Below are 16,319 nucleotides of genomic sequence, written 5' to 3' on the forward strand. Positions count from 1 at the left end.
AGGATTTTTGCATCTATGTTCGTGAGTGATATTGGCCTGTAGTTTTCCTTCTTTATGTTGTCCTTGTCTAGCTTTGATATCAAGATGATGTTGGCCTTGTAGAATGTTAGGAATTTTTCCATCTTCCTCAATTTTGTGGAATAATTTGAGAAGGGTAGGTAATAAAGCTTCTTTGAATGCTTGGTAGAATTCTCCGGAGAAGCCATCTGGTCGTGGGCTTTTATTTTTTGGGAGGTTTTTGATTGCTGTGTCAATCTCCTTACTTGTGATTGGTCTATTCACGTTCTCTATTTCTTCTTGATTTAGTTTTGGGAGGTTGTAAGAGGCTAAGAATTTATCTATTTCTTCAAGATTGTCCAGGTCGTTGGCATATAGTTTTTCATAATATTCTTTTATAATCTTTTGTATATCTGTGGTATCTGTTGTAATTTCTCCTCTTTCATTTCTAATTTTATTTATTTGAGCTTCTCTCTTCTTTTCTGTGTGAGTCTGGCTAACAGTTTGTCAATTTTGTCTATCTCCTCAAAGAACCAGCTCCTTGTTTCCTTGTTCCTTTCTACCGTCTTTTTTGTTTCAGTTTCATTTATTTCTACTCTAATTTTTATTATTTTCCTCCTTCTGCTGAGGTTGGGCTTTGTTTGTTTTTCTTTTTCCACTTCTGTTAGTTATAGTTTAAGATTGCTTATTTGGGCTTTTTCTTGCTTTTTAACATCGACCTGTATTCCTATAAATTTCCCTTTAGGACCACTTTTGCTGCATCCCATATGAGTTGATATGGTGTGTTCTCATTCTCATTTCTCTCCACATATTTTTTGATTTCTCCCTTTATTTCCTCAGTGATCCATTGGTTATTCAGTAGCATGTTGTTTAATCTCTACATTTTTGTTCATTTTCCAGCTTTTTCTTGTTATTGATTTCTAGTTTCATGGCATTATGGTCAGGAGAGATACTAGATAGGATTTCAATCTTGTTAAATTTATTGAGGTTTGTTGTGTTTCCCAGTGTGTGGTCTGTCCTTGAGAATGTTCCATGTGCACTTGAGAAGAATGTATATTCTGCTGTTTTTGGATGGAGAGTTCTGTGTATATCTGTTAAATCCATCTGGTCTAGTTTTTCATTTAATTCCATTATTTCCTTGTTGACTTTTTGTCTGGATGATCTATCCATTGATGTAAGTATGGTATTGAGGTCCCCTACTATTATTGTGTTGTACATACTGCCCCTCTTTGTCTCTCTTTACTTCTTGTGTCTTGAAGTCTACTTTGTCTGGTAGAAGTATGGCAACAATTGCTTTCTTTTGTTTGCCATTAGTTTGGAGTATTGTCTTCCATCCCTTATCTGTAAGCCTGTGTGTGTCTTTGGAGCTGAGATGTGTTTCCTGGAGGCAGCATATTTTGGGGTCTTGTTCTTCAATCCATCCTGCCACTCTGTGTCTTTTGATTGGAGAATTCAGTCCATTTACATTTAGAGTGATTATTGATATATGAGGGCTAAATACTGCCATCTTATCACTTATTTTCCAATTCTTCTACATTTCCTGTGTTTCTCATTCTGGGTGTTTTGAACTACCAATTTCATTATGTAGTTTTCTATGATGGTTTTCTTCATTTTATCCTTGTTTATTATATATGTCTCTGTTCTAATTCTTTGTTTAGTGGTTACCAGTAGGTCTGTATAAGAAATCTAGTAGATGAGATAGTCTATTTTCTGATAGACTCGTATTTCCTCAGACTATGCTGATTCTGTCCCTTCTCTCTTCCCCTTCTAAATTATTTACGTCATATCTTATTCCATCTTGTGTTGTGAATTTGTCGTTAAAATGATGACATTATTTTTATTTTGTTGTTTTCCTTCTTGTTATCCTCAGTGTTAAAGTTGAGTGTTGACGAAACTGATGTGATAGAGAGCTGCCGTTTTCTGATTATTGCCTTCCTATTCATCTCCTTGCTCCGGGCTTTGTAGGCCTTTTCCTATTTTGTTGTTTAGGTATGAGGGCCTTCTCGAGGATTTCTTGTGTGTGTTGGGGGGAGGGTGCATCTTGTGCTGATGAACTTCCTTATCTTTTGTTTAACTGGGAAAGTTTTTATATCTCCATCATATCTGAAGGATATTTTTGCTGGGTAGAGTATTCTTGGCTGAAAGTTTTTGTCTTTCAAAATTTTGACTATATCATCCCACTCTCTCCTAGCCAGTAAGATTTCTGCTGAGAAAGAAGGCCTGATAGGGGTTCCTTTGTAAGCTTTTTTTCTTCTGCCTTCCTGCCCTAAGTGTTTTTTCTTTGTCGTTGACTTTTGCCAGCTTTACTACTATATGCCTTGCAGTAGGTCTTTTTACATTGATGAAGTTAGGAGATCTCTTGGCTTTCTTCACTTGTATTTCCAGCTTTTTCCCCAGGTTTGGGAAGTTCACTGCTATTATTTCTTTGAACAAGCTTTCTGCTCCATTATCCTTCTCTTCTCCCTCTGGAATACCAATAATCCTTATGTTGCATTTCCTCATTGAGTCAGATATTTCTCTGAGAGTTTCTTCATTTCTTTTTAGTCTTAGTTCTCTCTTCTCCTACATCTGAAGCATTTCTGTATTACTGTCTCTTAAATTGCTAATTCAGTCCTCCATATTGTCAGCTCTGTTGTTTAGAGAATCCAGATTTTTCTTAATCACATCCATTGTGTTTTTCATTTCCAGCAATTCTGATTGGTTCTTCTTTATAGTTTCAGTCTCTTTTGTGAAGAATCTCCTGGATTCGCTAATTTACCTTTCTGTGTTTTCTTGTAACTCATCGAGTTTTTTTATGAAAGCACTTGTGAATTCTTTGTTATTTAGATTATGAATTTCTGTGTATTCAGAGTTGGTTTCTGGGTACTTGTCACTTTCATTCTGGTCTGGAGATTTAATATACTTTCTCATACTGCTTGATGGTGTGGACTTTTGCCTCCACGTGGTGTCATTATCTGGTCATTGCTGCCACCTACTGCCACTGGGTTGGGATCAGGTGCTGTGTATTCTGGGCCCAGCACAATCTGGGCCCCTCAGCTCCAGCCACTGACTTCTTTTCTCTCTGCAATGGCCTGTTGGATGGCAGATGTGCAGCACTAGGCAAGGGGAGAGGTGGTTTCACTTGTGCTTTCCCCATCCTCTGCTTTTCTGTCTATGCAGAGCTCTGGGTGATCACAGGGCTGGAGTGCTGTGTGGGGGAAGGAGTGCTTCTTACACCTGCACACCTTTCCCATCCCCTGCTTCTCTCTTTGCTTGGTGCTCTGGGCTGTCCTGGAGACCTTTGTGCCTTTCCCAGATGCTGCCTCTGTCTCCTTGGGGCACTTTGCGGGATCAGAGGGCTGGAGTGCCTGGCGGGAGAAAGGGCCGCTTCTTACACCTGTGCGCCTTTCCCAGCTGCTGCCGCTCTCACCCCTCTGCACTCTGGGCGATCCTGGAGACCTGCACAGCTTTCCCAGACACCGCCTCTCTCTCCCCACTGTGCTCTGGGTGATCCCAGAGACCTGTGCACCTTTCTCAGGCTCCACCTCTCTTTCCTGTCTGTGCTCTGGGCGATTCTGGACACCTGCACAGCTTTCCCAGCTGCCGCCTCTCTCTCCCCTCTGTGCTCTGAGCAATTCTTGAGACCTGTGCACCTTTCCCAGATGCTGCTTCTCTTTCCGCTCTGGGTGATTGCAGGGCTGGAGTGCTGGGTTGGGGGAGGGACACTCTCTTTATCCTGCACGATCCCAGTGTTCTCCCTGGGCCCTCACCAGCTGCTCTCCTTGGGTACTAGTTTGATGGAGACACCCCCACAACAGCTCAGTCTCCGCTATGTGTGGGCCTTTCCCTCCAGCATTGAGGGAACTCGGAGAGCAGTGTTCCTGTGGAGGGCTGCCCCTCCCTACTTTCCTCTCAGTGTCGGGTGCTGTCCCAAGATCACTGGCTGCCATTGGGAAGGGAAGAGTCCCCCTTACCAGTTTCCGCTTCCTCTGGGGGATCTGGCCCCACCACCTTCAGACATATGGCTGCATGGGTCTCTCATATGTCTTTTGTGTTGTGTGAATGTCCTCTGTTGGTGTTATGAATATCCTTTTGGTTATTCTTTAGAAGGGAGAGTTCAAGGGGAGAGCTTAGTGCACCATGATGCTGACATCTCTCCCAAAATGGTTTTTGTTACCTTCTCAGAGTGGCAGAATGCTAATGTATGACATAGCACAATCTAACAAATAAATACAGAGATTCCCTAGCCCACAAAATTGAGTTTTACTGGCAGATCCTACCCTCAGACACCACGCCTAGTGAAATCAACATTGTTTGTATCTGTAGGAGCTTTGTGATTTACAGTCATTCCTACAACACTCCAGCTTTATCTGTCCTGGGGCTCTGAATGTTAGTTTTATTAGTTTTATGATATGCAGCTTTCTGGGTAAATGCTTACAAATTTCTCCATTTACACTCCTGTACATATGCTTTAATTTCGTTTGTCTTTTAGTGATTTTAAATTATGAAAATCACAGTTCTTATTTTGTATCTTTCTTCAGTGATTTACGACGTCTCCCTCGAGGTGGGGACTTCACAGCTGCAGAGCAGATCTGAAATGCATCTGGGAGCCGATAAGTGACATCCTGTCATAGCATGCACATATTTTAAGACCAATCTTAACTGGATTGTGCCAGTTAATTATATCCCTGAAAGAAATTGGGTTAAAAAGAGCAAGAATATTTGTAAATAGTTAACTCTGCTTGTCACGAAAGTGACATTTTAGTAGCAACCTGTTAAATGAATGTGCAGTAAAATGGGGAAAGATATAGTCATTAATACATGTATATCCTTTTGTTCTTATGACCTTTTTAAAGATGTAAACAAAAGGACATTTGTTTTTTCTTCCTCCCTTAGCCACGATACAAATCATAAAAATAAATGCACAAGAAAATGTTAATAAATCAGGTAAATACTAAAATTTCATAATTCTTCTCTTTTCGGTACAAAGTTATTTTTCCTTCCCAATTTAAAGTTTTTCATTAAGCATGGTCTTGAACACTGGACAAAGTGCAGCTCTGTCTTAGAGTACCTGCAAAAAATCATGTCCTCTATAAATCATTTGGATGATTAGAACTACATAAGCATGTACTTTGCCAAGAAACGGACTTTAATTGTCTGAACTGTCACTTTGAGAGAGAATGAGAAAGGAAAAAGGAGAGAGAGAGAGAGAAGCTCTATTTTCAAAATTTGTACAGTTTTAATTTATTTATATATGTGTGTAAATATATATGTTTATATATATATTTACGAGAAAGAGATTATTTTATTAACTTCCCTATGGATCTATACAAATCTTTGTCAATGTATTTGGAGCCCTGAATTATAAAAACTTTCAGTTAGTATATTGTTCTAAACTTGAAGGGAGTTATTCACACCAGCACTGAACTGGCCTGTTAAGCAGATCTTTAAAAGGATTTTGACAGGGATATGATTCTTATATTTCCTCTCTTTTTTTTCCCTACCTTGAGTTCATACTCAGGTAGGGTGATTTATTTCTCCAGGGCACTGTGCCATCCAGTATAGAAGAGGTCAGTATGGTAGTATTTCATAGCTTTTCTTTTATCCATACAGCCTTGCCACCCTCTGTCCGTGACTCATGCCTCTACTGGTCTTCCCTGATAGCAGAACATTTTGATTGGATGTGCAGTTTACCTGGTTACTATTCTCATCGTGTCCACATGTGGGCTTGCCAATGCGTGTGAAATGTGGAGGTCCGAGCCAGTGTTGAAGCGTAATCCTGTCTAGGCCAGGAAATATCTGGTTTCTCAGATACTTCTCAGAGCATTAGGGCAGGGGCTAAATCTCTTATTTCCTTTCTGTCCTCTATTCCATAACACCAGTGGCCCAAGCGAATGTTTGATAGTCACCAATCTGGGACACTTTGCATTGTTAATAAATTCTATAGAGACCAAATTTTATGTTAAAACATCTGTAGGCCCATCATGATGGAGTGATTGAGCCTATTAGTGGAGTAGATTGCCATATAAATAATTCATTACAAATATATATGCTTCAACTCCTTCCTCTATCTACTAACTGAGATCTTGGGCAGGTTACTTGGTCTCAGTTCACCTCAGTTTGTTCATTTGTAAAATGGAGATAATAACAGTGCCAACTATTTATGATTATTGTGAAGGTTTAAAAATGAATGTAAAGCATTTAGAGCATGCCTGCCATATCCTAAGCGCTATGTAAGTGTTTACTATTGTTATTGTTACTATTTTCATCATTTGTAGTAATAGTAGGTCATATTAGGACTTTTTTTTTTTTCCTCTGAAGGACGAAAACTTCAGCATGAGTGTCAAGAGTGAGAGAGTGGGAGAGAAAAAAAAAACAGATGTTCAAACTAAAGGAGCATACATATAAAAAAGAAAAGATCAGTAGGATACAGTATTCTTCAGGCATACTTTTGTTCATGTGGAGGTGAATAAGTTGGCTCACCCTTGATGTATCTACGATTATCTATACCCAGCACACATGTTGGCTATTAATAAATGCCTTTGGATTTACTTTTGAGGCTTTTTAAACATTTCTGGGACTATGTTGGAGTATCTTTGTGCGTGTTATCCTCCTTCTAATCATGTAATTAAAAATTATCTATACCTTATTGTTTCCTCTGTATTCCCTTATTTGAGCTCTTTAATCTCATTTTCCTATAGCATTTGCCTAAATTACATAAATTTTACTATGTTGAAATTAATGATATTACAAATGCTGAGCTGTGCAAGTATACCTGGAGTTCAAATTTTGATGTTTGCGTTTTTCCTTGCTCATTAAATTAAGAATTTACAGTAATCATTTGCAATGTGAAAGGAATATGTATTTTAAACCAGGTTATTACGGGGGTTCTCTCACTGAAAATCTGCTAACCTGTTTCAAAATATTTTTTGGGTGGCTTTTATTGGAGATAAAAATTAGTCAATTTTGTATATGTTCTAAATATTTACAAGAACAAACCAATTGGCAAAATACGGCCTACTAGAAAAATGTATAAAAAATATAAAAGATATGAGTAAATAATTCCAAGAAGTAACATACACAATTACAAACACAAAAAACTTTTCAATCTTAATACTAATCAAAAAATGAAAAGAAAAACCTATGATTTTTTAACCTATCAAATTGGAAAAAATGTTTTCTAAAACTAAGATCGTTTTAGAAATGATCTTTTAGGTCATTTCTTCCCTCTATGATATTTTTTCATATGTAAATCGTTTTTTTTTTTTTTTTTTTTAATTTACCATGGACACAAGACTTAACACTACAGTCTTGGGAAATTGAGCATGTTTGGGAGGAAAGAATTCCGGGTAATGGTGGAGGTGTCCCATCTCTTTCTAAAATGTTGCTTTTAACCTTCCAACTCATCACTCTTTACTGGAAGGTCTTGTGTTTAGCAGAGCCACTGTCACTTCTTGATGTGTATGTATGAGGTATATGTGCAACTGCTAAGCACCTGCTTGAAGGGCTCTTTCCCTAAAAAATGGTCAGAGGGATGGGGTTCTTACGGAAAGAGTATCTTAAACTGCTGGGCATAATCAATTCTTTATTATTCACAATTTGTTGATTAAGTTTCTGGGATACTGTGCTCTTCTCTACCAGGAGGAACATCAAAGGAAGTGAAAGTTGAATTTTATGGGAAAATAATTTTCAACTTTAAAGACTCTAGTAGATGAGAGTTATTTATATGTTTAAATATTGATGGTGTCCTCGTTTCCTGTCTACTAGTGAGTTAATTATCACTCTACTGATAATTGTTGGCTATATTGTTCTTCTTCACTCTGGTAATGCGTTGGTGTTTTTCACTTGGTTCTCAACGGTAGACAGTAGTCCAGTCTCTTCATTTTGGATCTTTCTGCAGTATTTTTTAGTGAAAATTTCTTAGGTCTGGGAGTCCAGAGACCCTCTTTTTTTTTTTTTTTTAATTTTTCTGTGCAGATTCTGCTACTTCCTAACTGTAACTGTGTACTAAACGCTTAAGTGTTTTGAATCTCACTGTCCTGATCTGTAAAGTGAAAGAGCTGGATTAATTAATCCCTGTGGTCTTTTGAATTCTGTGAGTCTGACAGAGATTTTATCCAGTGATTTGTGTTATAACATGAACCAGGTTAAAATACTTTTCAAATATATTCTGCCTCTGGGTTTTTGACAGATAAACCCAGATAAAAGATAGTGGCTAATCTTCCCACTGGAAGTTTTCACTGTAAGTCATGACAGTGCCCTCTGATAATCATGTAGGTGTTGGTATTTCTCTTACTGGAGGAACAGATTACTTTGATATTGTAATTGCGATTAACTGAAAAGATGCTTATTTTAGAATAATTATAATACATAGAGTTAAAGAGCATAAAAGGTAGTGTAACTGAGTACTTTCTCTTCTTACGGACGGGGTATTCTATTTCCTAATGCTTGAGATGATCTTAACAAATACATTTTATTAGTGGCATAATTTCTTTAGCCCAATACTACTTACCTTATTCTGTTCAAAGAAGCTGCCGAATAGAGCTTAGGCAGAAACATGCAGTATGATTTAGATGCAGTTCAGAGGGACCTGGTTCTCGAATTGCCTGTAAGAAAGTGTCCTTTTCATTTGTCCTTCTGGGCTGTAAGTGCATCCATGTTTGAAGAGAGAAGAGAAATGCTAGACTCTCTTCTCTGCAGGAAGGTAGACTGCCTGGCACATGTGTGTTTGGACGTGGGGTGGATATGAGGGTCAGTCAGTGCTTATCTCAACCTTCTATGGGCATAGGGAGAAGGGGTAAACTTTCTGAACTTCCTTCAGCTTTTCATAGATATGAAATTTTAGGTAATTTTCATACTATGGTCAAGATATGATTCGATTAGTTTCTGGAATTACTCTTAATTTTTATGGATGTTTATATAGAACATTTCTGAGTACTTCATGAAAGGTAAAGAGCAAAGATACCCAAGTATAGGGACTCTAGGCGTCAGGCACATCTGGATCTGGCCCTTTAGGACCCTGGGCAGTGGCCCTGCCCACTTGGCCCTAAAGCCTAAAACATACATCCACAGCCAGTCCAAATCTACCTCCAAACAACACTAGACTGCTTCTTGACTAGGATGTGTGCCTAAATGAGACTTCAGAAATCTCAGGCTCTGTGTCCTGTCTCCCTCCTTTGGGCCCTGGAGTGTTCTAAAATTATGTGACCGCTCTGGGTTTGGGTCACTTGATTAAAACTAGAAGTACTGTTTAATCCATTAAATGCCCTGTAATGGAAAATGACTAAATCAGTTTGGTTGAAAAATGAAACCATTATAGTCTTTTACTATTTTGTTGAGGTTTGACATGTGTTGGTAGGTCCCAGGCAGAGGAGGATGGGGAAGGAGGTTGTTTCCTGGGTCAGAATAATGGGAGACTTGGATTCTAGTCCTGACTGCATCTCTAGTAGTGTGATATTAGGCAAGTTGGCTAACCTCCATGTGCTCCATTACCTCATATGCCAAATGACTGCTTACTTTCTAGGCTGAGTTTTTGTAAGAATAAGATAGAAAACATTTCTGTGTCTTGAAAATGTTAAAGCCATGGTGGTTACTTAAAACTGTACAGCATTTAATATGAAATGGATACTCTTAATAGCCATGTGCAAAATTAAATTTAAAAGAGTCACAATTGGGACATTATCTCTCCAATTAAAAAGTTTTCTGTAACAAGGATTGAGCCCAGGCTGGAATTTGTACCAGATTGTGTTCGTAGCGAACGAGTTGGCAATTGAGTCCATCAGTGTTCCTTGGTTTCTGAGGAGTCAAGTGTCAGAATTTAGTGTTGGTTTCACTTCTCAGTTGCCATGACGTTTCATTCATTAGTCTGATTGAAGCATTCTCTAACTGCTCTGTTCTTCTTGAGGAGGCAGAAACAGTGATCTGCTGGCTTGGCAGACGCCTGCCTGCTTAGATACCATGTCTCCCTGCGGATTCCCGTAGGGGCCTGGGGAGAAGACGAAAGGCGGCCAGCCGGGCTCCCTGGGCCAGAGACCAGGAGCCCTTACTCTGCTCCATTTCCCACTCATTGTGCAGCCTGGGCCCTATCACTTGAGAGACCTGGCAAGGAAGTGAGGGGGAAGTGAGTGCCACTGCTGGTTCAGAATGTTCCAGTGTGGTTGGAAAGTTTGAGAAGCGGCCTGGGTGAGAAGAACAAGACCTCATTGACAGGGTTCAGTCCTGGTCAGGTCTGTTTCACATCAGCTTTCTAAATAATCACAGCTCTTCCTGCCCCCATGGGTCTTTAGGACTTCACCTCTGCCTTTTTGTTTTTTTAAACATTCTGTGCAACCATAGTGGAACACAAAGCATTTTAACTTTTTATTCCTAGACAAATTATAAAAGGGGAAAAGTATAATGTTGCCTGCTTCAAAGTGACAACACCAACCCCAAAAACAAAACAAAATGTACTTTTTAGGGCTTTCTAACCTACTGTAAAATTATTCTTCTTATTACAAAAGCTTTTTCTATTAATCTGTTTTCTCATTGATTGATTTATAAGACTGCCGAGTATTCTTACATTTCTGATGGTCATGGAGACCCACTTGACTTGTCCTAATCTGAATTGTTCAGCCGTCTTTTCTGATTTAGTTTGCATGTTGGTAAAAAGCACACAATTGTGTGTATATCTTAAGATTTAGAGGAAAAAGAATATGGCAAACCATCTCTCTTCTTTCTCCGCATGAGTCTATAAACCAGAATATTTATGTCAAGAAGTCAGAAGAACATCAGCTGGAGGTTTTAATGAACCGCAAAATGTGTTTCTTGTATACCTCTCCTTGTCACCCTGCCTTAATTTATGCGTGACTTCTACATTAATGTAGTAAACACTCACTTGGCACCCCTGTCATTTTCAGAACCCATAAGATGTCTCCAATTCCAGCTTTAAGTCAAGTAATGTTAATAATAAGGCCTGCTTCATTTTTCTTTTTCCTGGATTATCCAGTAGGAACTTGTAAAGCTCAAAGGCATATTTTAAGCTTTTTCAAACTCAGGATACCAAAGAAAACCCAAGTATTCACAGCTGCTTTTGAGTACACAAATTTCCAGTAGTCGGAGCCTCCCATTTTTATGTTTAAGTCTGGATGGGATGGAGGGGACCTTTCTGAGCTAAAAGCAGAAGGGCAGTTACAGGATTGATTGCAAAATGTCAGCCCAGTTCATTTTCTGAGCAAGGCTGATGGCTTTTTATAGTACCTCTGCAACGGTGATTTTACATCTTTTGGCCTCTTAATAGTTTAATTACCTGACTCTGATGCTTTCTTTTCCTAAAAGTGGCACATAAACTATTTTAGTTTAAATAGGCCCCCCCACCAAGAAATTTTTAAAAGAATTATTAGAAATCAGTTGAGAATCTCTGTGTTTAGTCAAGCCACCTTTATATTAATGTAGACTTAATATAGAATTGTAACTGCACAATTTAAGATGCATACAAATGAAGTACTTACTATTTTATAAAAAATAAACACCTTTTTCAAATTTAAAGCTCATGCGTGTGTGTATCTATATACGCGTGAATACATATTCAGTGATGATAACACAAATCTGATCATGTCCACAACCCCTCACCCCTACCTTAAAACCCTTAAACCCCTTTCTTTAGTGACTTTCCAGAACTCTTGGGTTAGAAGCCAACTCCCACCAGGGCCTGGAAGGCTCCTGCACAAAGGTGTTCACCTTCTTTCTCTCCACCATGCTGTCTTTTTTCAGTAATATCAACACTCTGGTGTTCTCTGCCACTTTCTTATACTTGTCCTGCCCTCTCCCCAAGCCCCTGGAGTTCCCCTCCCCAGCCATTCCTTTTATACAGTCCCCCAGAATTAGATTCCTGTTTTATGTTCCTGTAGCACCACACCAAGGCCCGCTGCTTTGCTGCACATGTTTTGCATATTTTAAAGTTAGTAAATGGCAAGACTTAAACCCAAATTCATCTGATTCTGAAGCTTCGTGTTATCTCTGTTGCCCCATATTACTTCCATGTATTTCCGTTTCTTTCACTGTGAATATGACAATGATAACACTTCACTGCACTTCTGTGGTGCTCAAATGAAATAATGTCTGTGAAAATGCAGACAGTAGTTGGAGTAGTGAGCAGTGGAACACCGTTTGGTGTTTGCTATCATTATCTGTATTATTTTTATTTTGGCTCCCGTGATCCCTAATTTAAGTTCATATAGCCTCTTAAATGCTTATCTCAAAACTCTTAGTCTTGGCTACCTTTTCTGCTAGCTGTGATGGATCTGACATTTGTCAATTTTCCTTCTCTTCCCAGGATGGTTCATACTTGGCTGAGTTCCTGCTGGAGAAAGGCTACGAGGTAAGTGACTCAGTGAGCAAGCACAGGCTAGTGGAATCACTTGGACACAGTGGCCTCCTGTTTCCTCTGCTGCCGTCCTCCTGTGTGTGTTTTCCACTGGAACTCTGATAACAAATCAAAATCAGGGGAAGAATGTGCCTCTTGGCTTGTAACCATGCCAGCTCATTGTGCTATTTATCTACTGGTGAGCACTGGTGGCTTCCCCTGTTCCTTAGTGTTTAAACGCTTTGCACGCTTCCCACATTCTCAGATAAAGCAGCAACCTGTGTAAGCCAAAAGCTGTAACATTATTAGGGTTAATTTATGATGTAATGTGTTACATAAAAAAGTCTCACTCACAGTGAAGTCACTCAATTCGGAAATTGCAGAGAGCAATAAAAACTAAGCTGATCTTTGGCAAGCTTGAATGAAAAATTTACACTTAGAGATTTTTGCTTTCTAATAGTCAGCCGGGCAGCCATGTATTTTATGAGAGCTGAAACTTCTGGGTTTGCTGCTTTTGTCATTGCCGTCGCCTTTTTCTCCTCCTTCTTCTCCTTCAGCATTTTCTGCTTTTCTTAAAAGAAACAAGGGTTTTATGTATTAAATTTGATGTAAATTAGTATGTACGTCTTACGTTTTCTAAGAACAGATATATACTTCTATATAAATTTATACTATGCAGAGAACAAAACCCACACAATGACCCATATGCTTTGGCCCAATTTGTGAGTATTTACATTAGTAATTTTGGATTCGCTGTTCATTCCAGTTGCAGGCGCATGTTTAAAAAATGTGCACTGTGGGCAAATGCAAAAACAACAGCAAGGAATTTGGCATCTAAACGCCAACAGAATTTGAAGAAAAGCTAAATTTTCTTACTATAACTCATAATCTTTTCTGAGAGCCTTCACTTTTAGACTTTAAGAAGTCAAAGCAGATATATTTAGCACCTTCTGTACCCTTTATTCCATAAGGCTCTAGGTCTATTCTAAGGATTCTAAGTTCTAGTTCTGAGGATGCTAGTTCTGCATCTTGCAATAATATCAAAATAAGACAAATGTAATTATGAAGATATACATATGTTCATATACATAGATTCCTATAATGAGTGATAAATACATATTCTACAGAGTAGAAAATTTTAGAGTAGATCATATATAGTACAAAAGAGTTGGTTTTCGGTAAAGACTAGTTATTCAGGCTACATTAACTTAATGCTTTAATAAATCTATAAAGAAAGGTTTGGCTAGGAGACATGCTTATTTTGTTTCAGATGTTGGGACCGCTAAGAGGTGTTTGCTGGCTAGAGAGGAGTTAGTGATTTGGCTGTGTATTGAGTGAACCAAAAGAAGGAGCTAAGTAATAGTTGATGGGGTTTAGGACATGCTACCCCAAATGTAGCATCTTGGCATATTGAATATTTAAGCTAAAGGAGTTTGAGAAAACAGCAGAAGGAGTTTAAGAAAATAGCAGGAGTCTGAGAAAACAACAGAAGTTTCTCCTCTTAGTCTGTCTTTGTCAGTTTAATGTAGTGGAGGAAAAAGTTTTCCTCAACCCTCTTAGGGTTCCTGGCTGGGTCTGAAAATTAAACCGAAAAGTATACAAATTTATTTAATAAATTTTTAGGTGACACAGGAGCCTTCATAAGGAAATGAAGGATCCAAAGAAACAGTTAAGCCTGAGTATTTTTGTGTTAGCTTTGATGGAGAGTGGGCAGTCGTGGAGAAATATGATAGGTCAAGGAATATGAGGTAAGTATTTTATTGTACTGCCTTCAATTTTAATAGATTGATATAATGGGAGCATAAGCTATTAAGAGGAATCTAATGGTGGCACAGTCTTTATCTTTTTGTGCTTAGGTCAAAGTAACTGTGAGAGGGATTTTTCAAAGAGGCTGCATTGGAAAATTTCTAGAATTATCAGCCAGCAGTCCCTGGTTGCTTAATGCCATGAGTGAAATAACAGGGTTAGTAAGTTGCATGCAGTAGGAAAAGAGGGGGAAACGTCTATCCAGACCTAAATCCACAGGATCAATATCAGCAATTTTGCATGAGCACAGGCCTCCAACTTAGTGATTTTCAACCTTTAGGGTCCATCAGAATCACCCATTAAGACGCAGATGGCTGATTCAGAGGTCTGGGAATCGGCCTTTCTGACAAGCGCCTGGTTGTTACTGATGCTGCTTTCCTGGTTAGTTTGAGAACTACTGCAACTAAAGGTTCACATGAGATCATTTAATCATAAGGTGAAGATGGACAATATTTCTTAAGATCTTAATTTATGGAGCCTTGCTTCTCTGAGCTCTCATGTTATTTTGAATCTAGTTTTTCTATAAGGAGTATCACTAGGCTCAGAAATAACTGGAAACAACTTACTTTGGGGTGACAAAGTACAAGCCAGGAGCAAATAAACACTGGGAAGAAGAGCTACAAATTCTATAAATAGGCTTGATACTGAGGCTGAGTTCTTAATAGAAAACAAAGGAGCAAACTTTAATTGGCTAGCAGTGGCAAGATCAGCCTGTTATTATGAAGATGGGAAGCATGGAGTCTTGGCAGAAGCAACAGTCAGTTGGAGGGAAGCAAGTCGAAGAGCAGAGACAGGTTGATTGGGTAGTGATGATGGGGCAGCATAGGCAAAAACAAACCATACATATAGAGTTAGCATAGCACAGTTAGTTATTAATCCTTTACTTCTTCTTTAGGTAAAACGCAAAGTAAAGGTGTAAAAAGCTTGGCTAACTTTAAAGCAAAAATAGACGCTTGTGTATGACTTGAAAAGGAATATCATGTATTAGTAGACTGATTAGTTATGGTTAAACACCTTGTATAACCTCACACATTAGATTCCTGAAACTGTGGGGCCTGGTCATCTAATGTGGCCACTGAAATCCACTCACCTTATCATGTTCTGAATGAGCTGTTCAATGTGAAAAAGTGAAGGATTGTTTCATCCCTGGTTCAGTTCTCATAGAAAAGAGACTCTATTTAAAACTTTAAAGTTACAGTTTTTAATGTGGCTAGTTTCTTGGATTTTGCTCAAGGTTAAACATTAAGGAGCACATAAAGAGTATATATCTAACTCTTGTTCATTATTTATAGAATACCTGTAGGTGTCATCTCATGATGAGGAAAACTAAAAATTGTCAGGTCTTATAGAAAATCACCCTTTAAAACTTTATATATTTAGTTCTGCATATTGTTGAAGTGAAAAGTCACTGGACCTCTCTCAGACTTAATTTCTTCATATAAGTGGGAATGATAAAGTACACCTATTTCCCAAGGTTGTTGTGAAGATTAGGCAAGACAGTATATGGAAAAGAGTCCAGAGGAGCTCTGTGGAATACAGGAGTGACAGTGTGACACAGTGCTTGGTGCTGACAAGCCAGGACACAGATTTTGCAGAAGGGCTCCTTAGTCCAGTTCATTAATTAGCATTAGTGAAAAGGAGGTATGTTACGTTGCCTGGGGTCCTAGCCCTGTGTGCTTTCCTTCTCGTCATAAGGGAAAAAAGAAAATCAACAAAGTGAAGCTTCTAGTATGTCCTGGTAGTTTTAAGTGCCTTCCTAGCATGATCATTAGCAGATGAGCCAACAGCATACTTTTATACCCATGTTGCACAAAATACAGAGAGAAACCAGAAGAATGAAAAGACAAAGTTAAACCTTTTAAAAGCTATATCTGGGAATGTATGAAAAATCTATATTAAATACTTGGTAACAACTACAAGACAGCATATCAGAATTTAAAATAAAGAATAGGTAAATTGTGGGTTTCCCTTCCAGGAAAGGGACTCTCTAACCAGGTTGTATCAGGAGAAGAGAAAATAAAGGAGATGTAAGGACCATCCAGTTGTTATCTCTGGGAGATTATTTGTTAGAACACGGAGTTCCAGTGCTTCCATTCTTGATCTGTGGGAATCCTTGAAACGTTTTTTTTCTGGGTTGTTGGATATCCCAGGAGCCATGGTGAAAAAAGGCAAAACTTTCTATGGATTTCATTTTGAA

At 38.6% G+C, this 16,319-nt stretch overlaps 1 protein-coding gene across 1 annotated transcript in view; it reads left to right on the top strand.

The window, feature by feature from the left end:
• GMDS (GDP-mannose 4,6-dehydratase) overlaps positions 1 to 16,319 on the top strand; it is a 648,158-nt gene that overhangs the window by 131,062 nt on the left and 500,777 nt on the right. The window contains exon 2 of the mRNA XM_044773351.2: positions 12,287 to 12,331. Within this exon, the coding sequence (XP_044629286.2) occupies positions 12,287 to 12,331 (45 nt within the window). The remainder of the gene's footprint in view (positions 1 to 12,286; positions 12,332 to 16,319) is intronic.

Source organism: Equus asinus, chromosome 8 (assembly GCF_041296235.1).
Source record: "Equus asinus isolate D_3611 breed Donkey chromosome 8, EquAss-T2T_v2, whole genome shotgun sequence".
Classification (NCBI taxonomy): domain Eukaryota; kingdom Metazoa; phylum Chordata; class Mammalia; order Perissodactyla; family Equidae; genus Equus; species Equus asinus.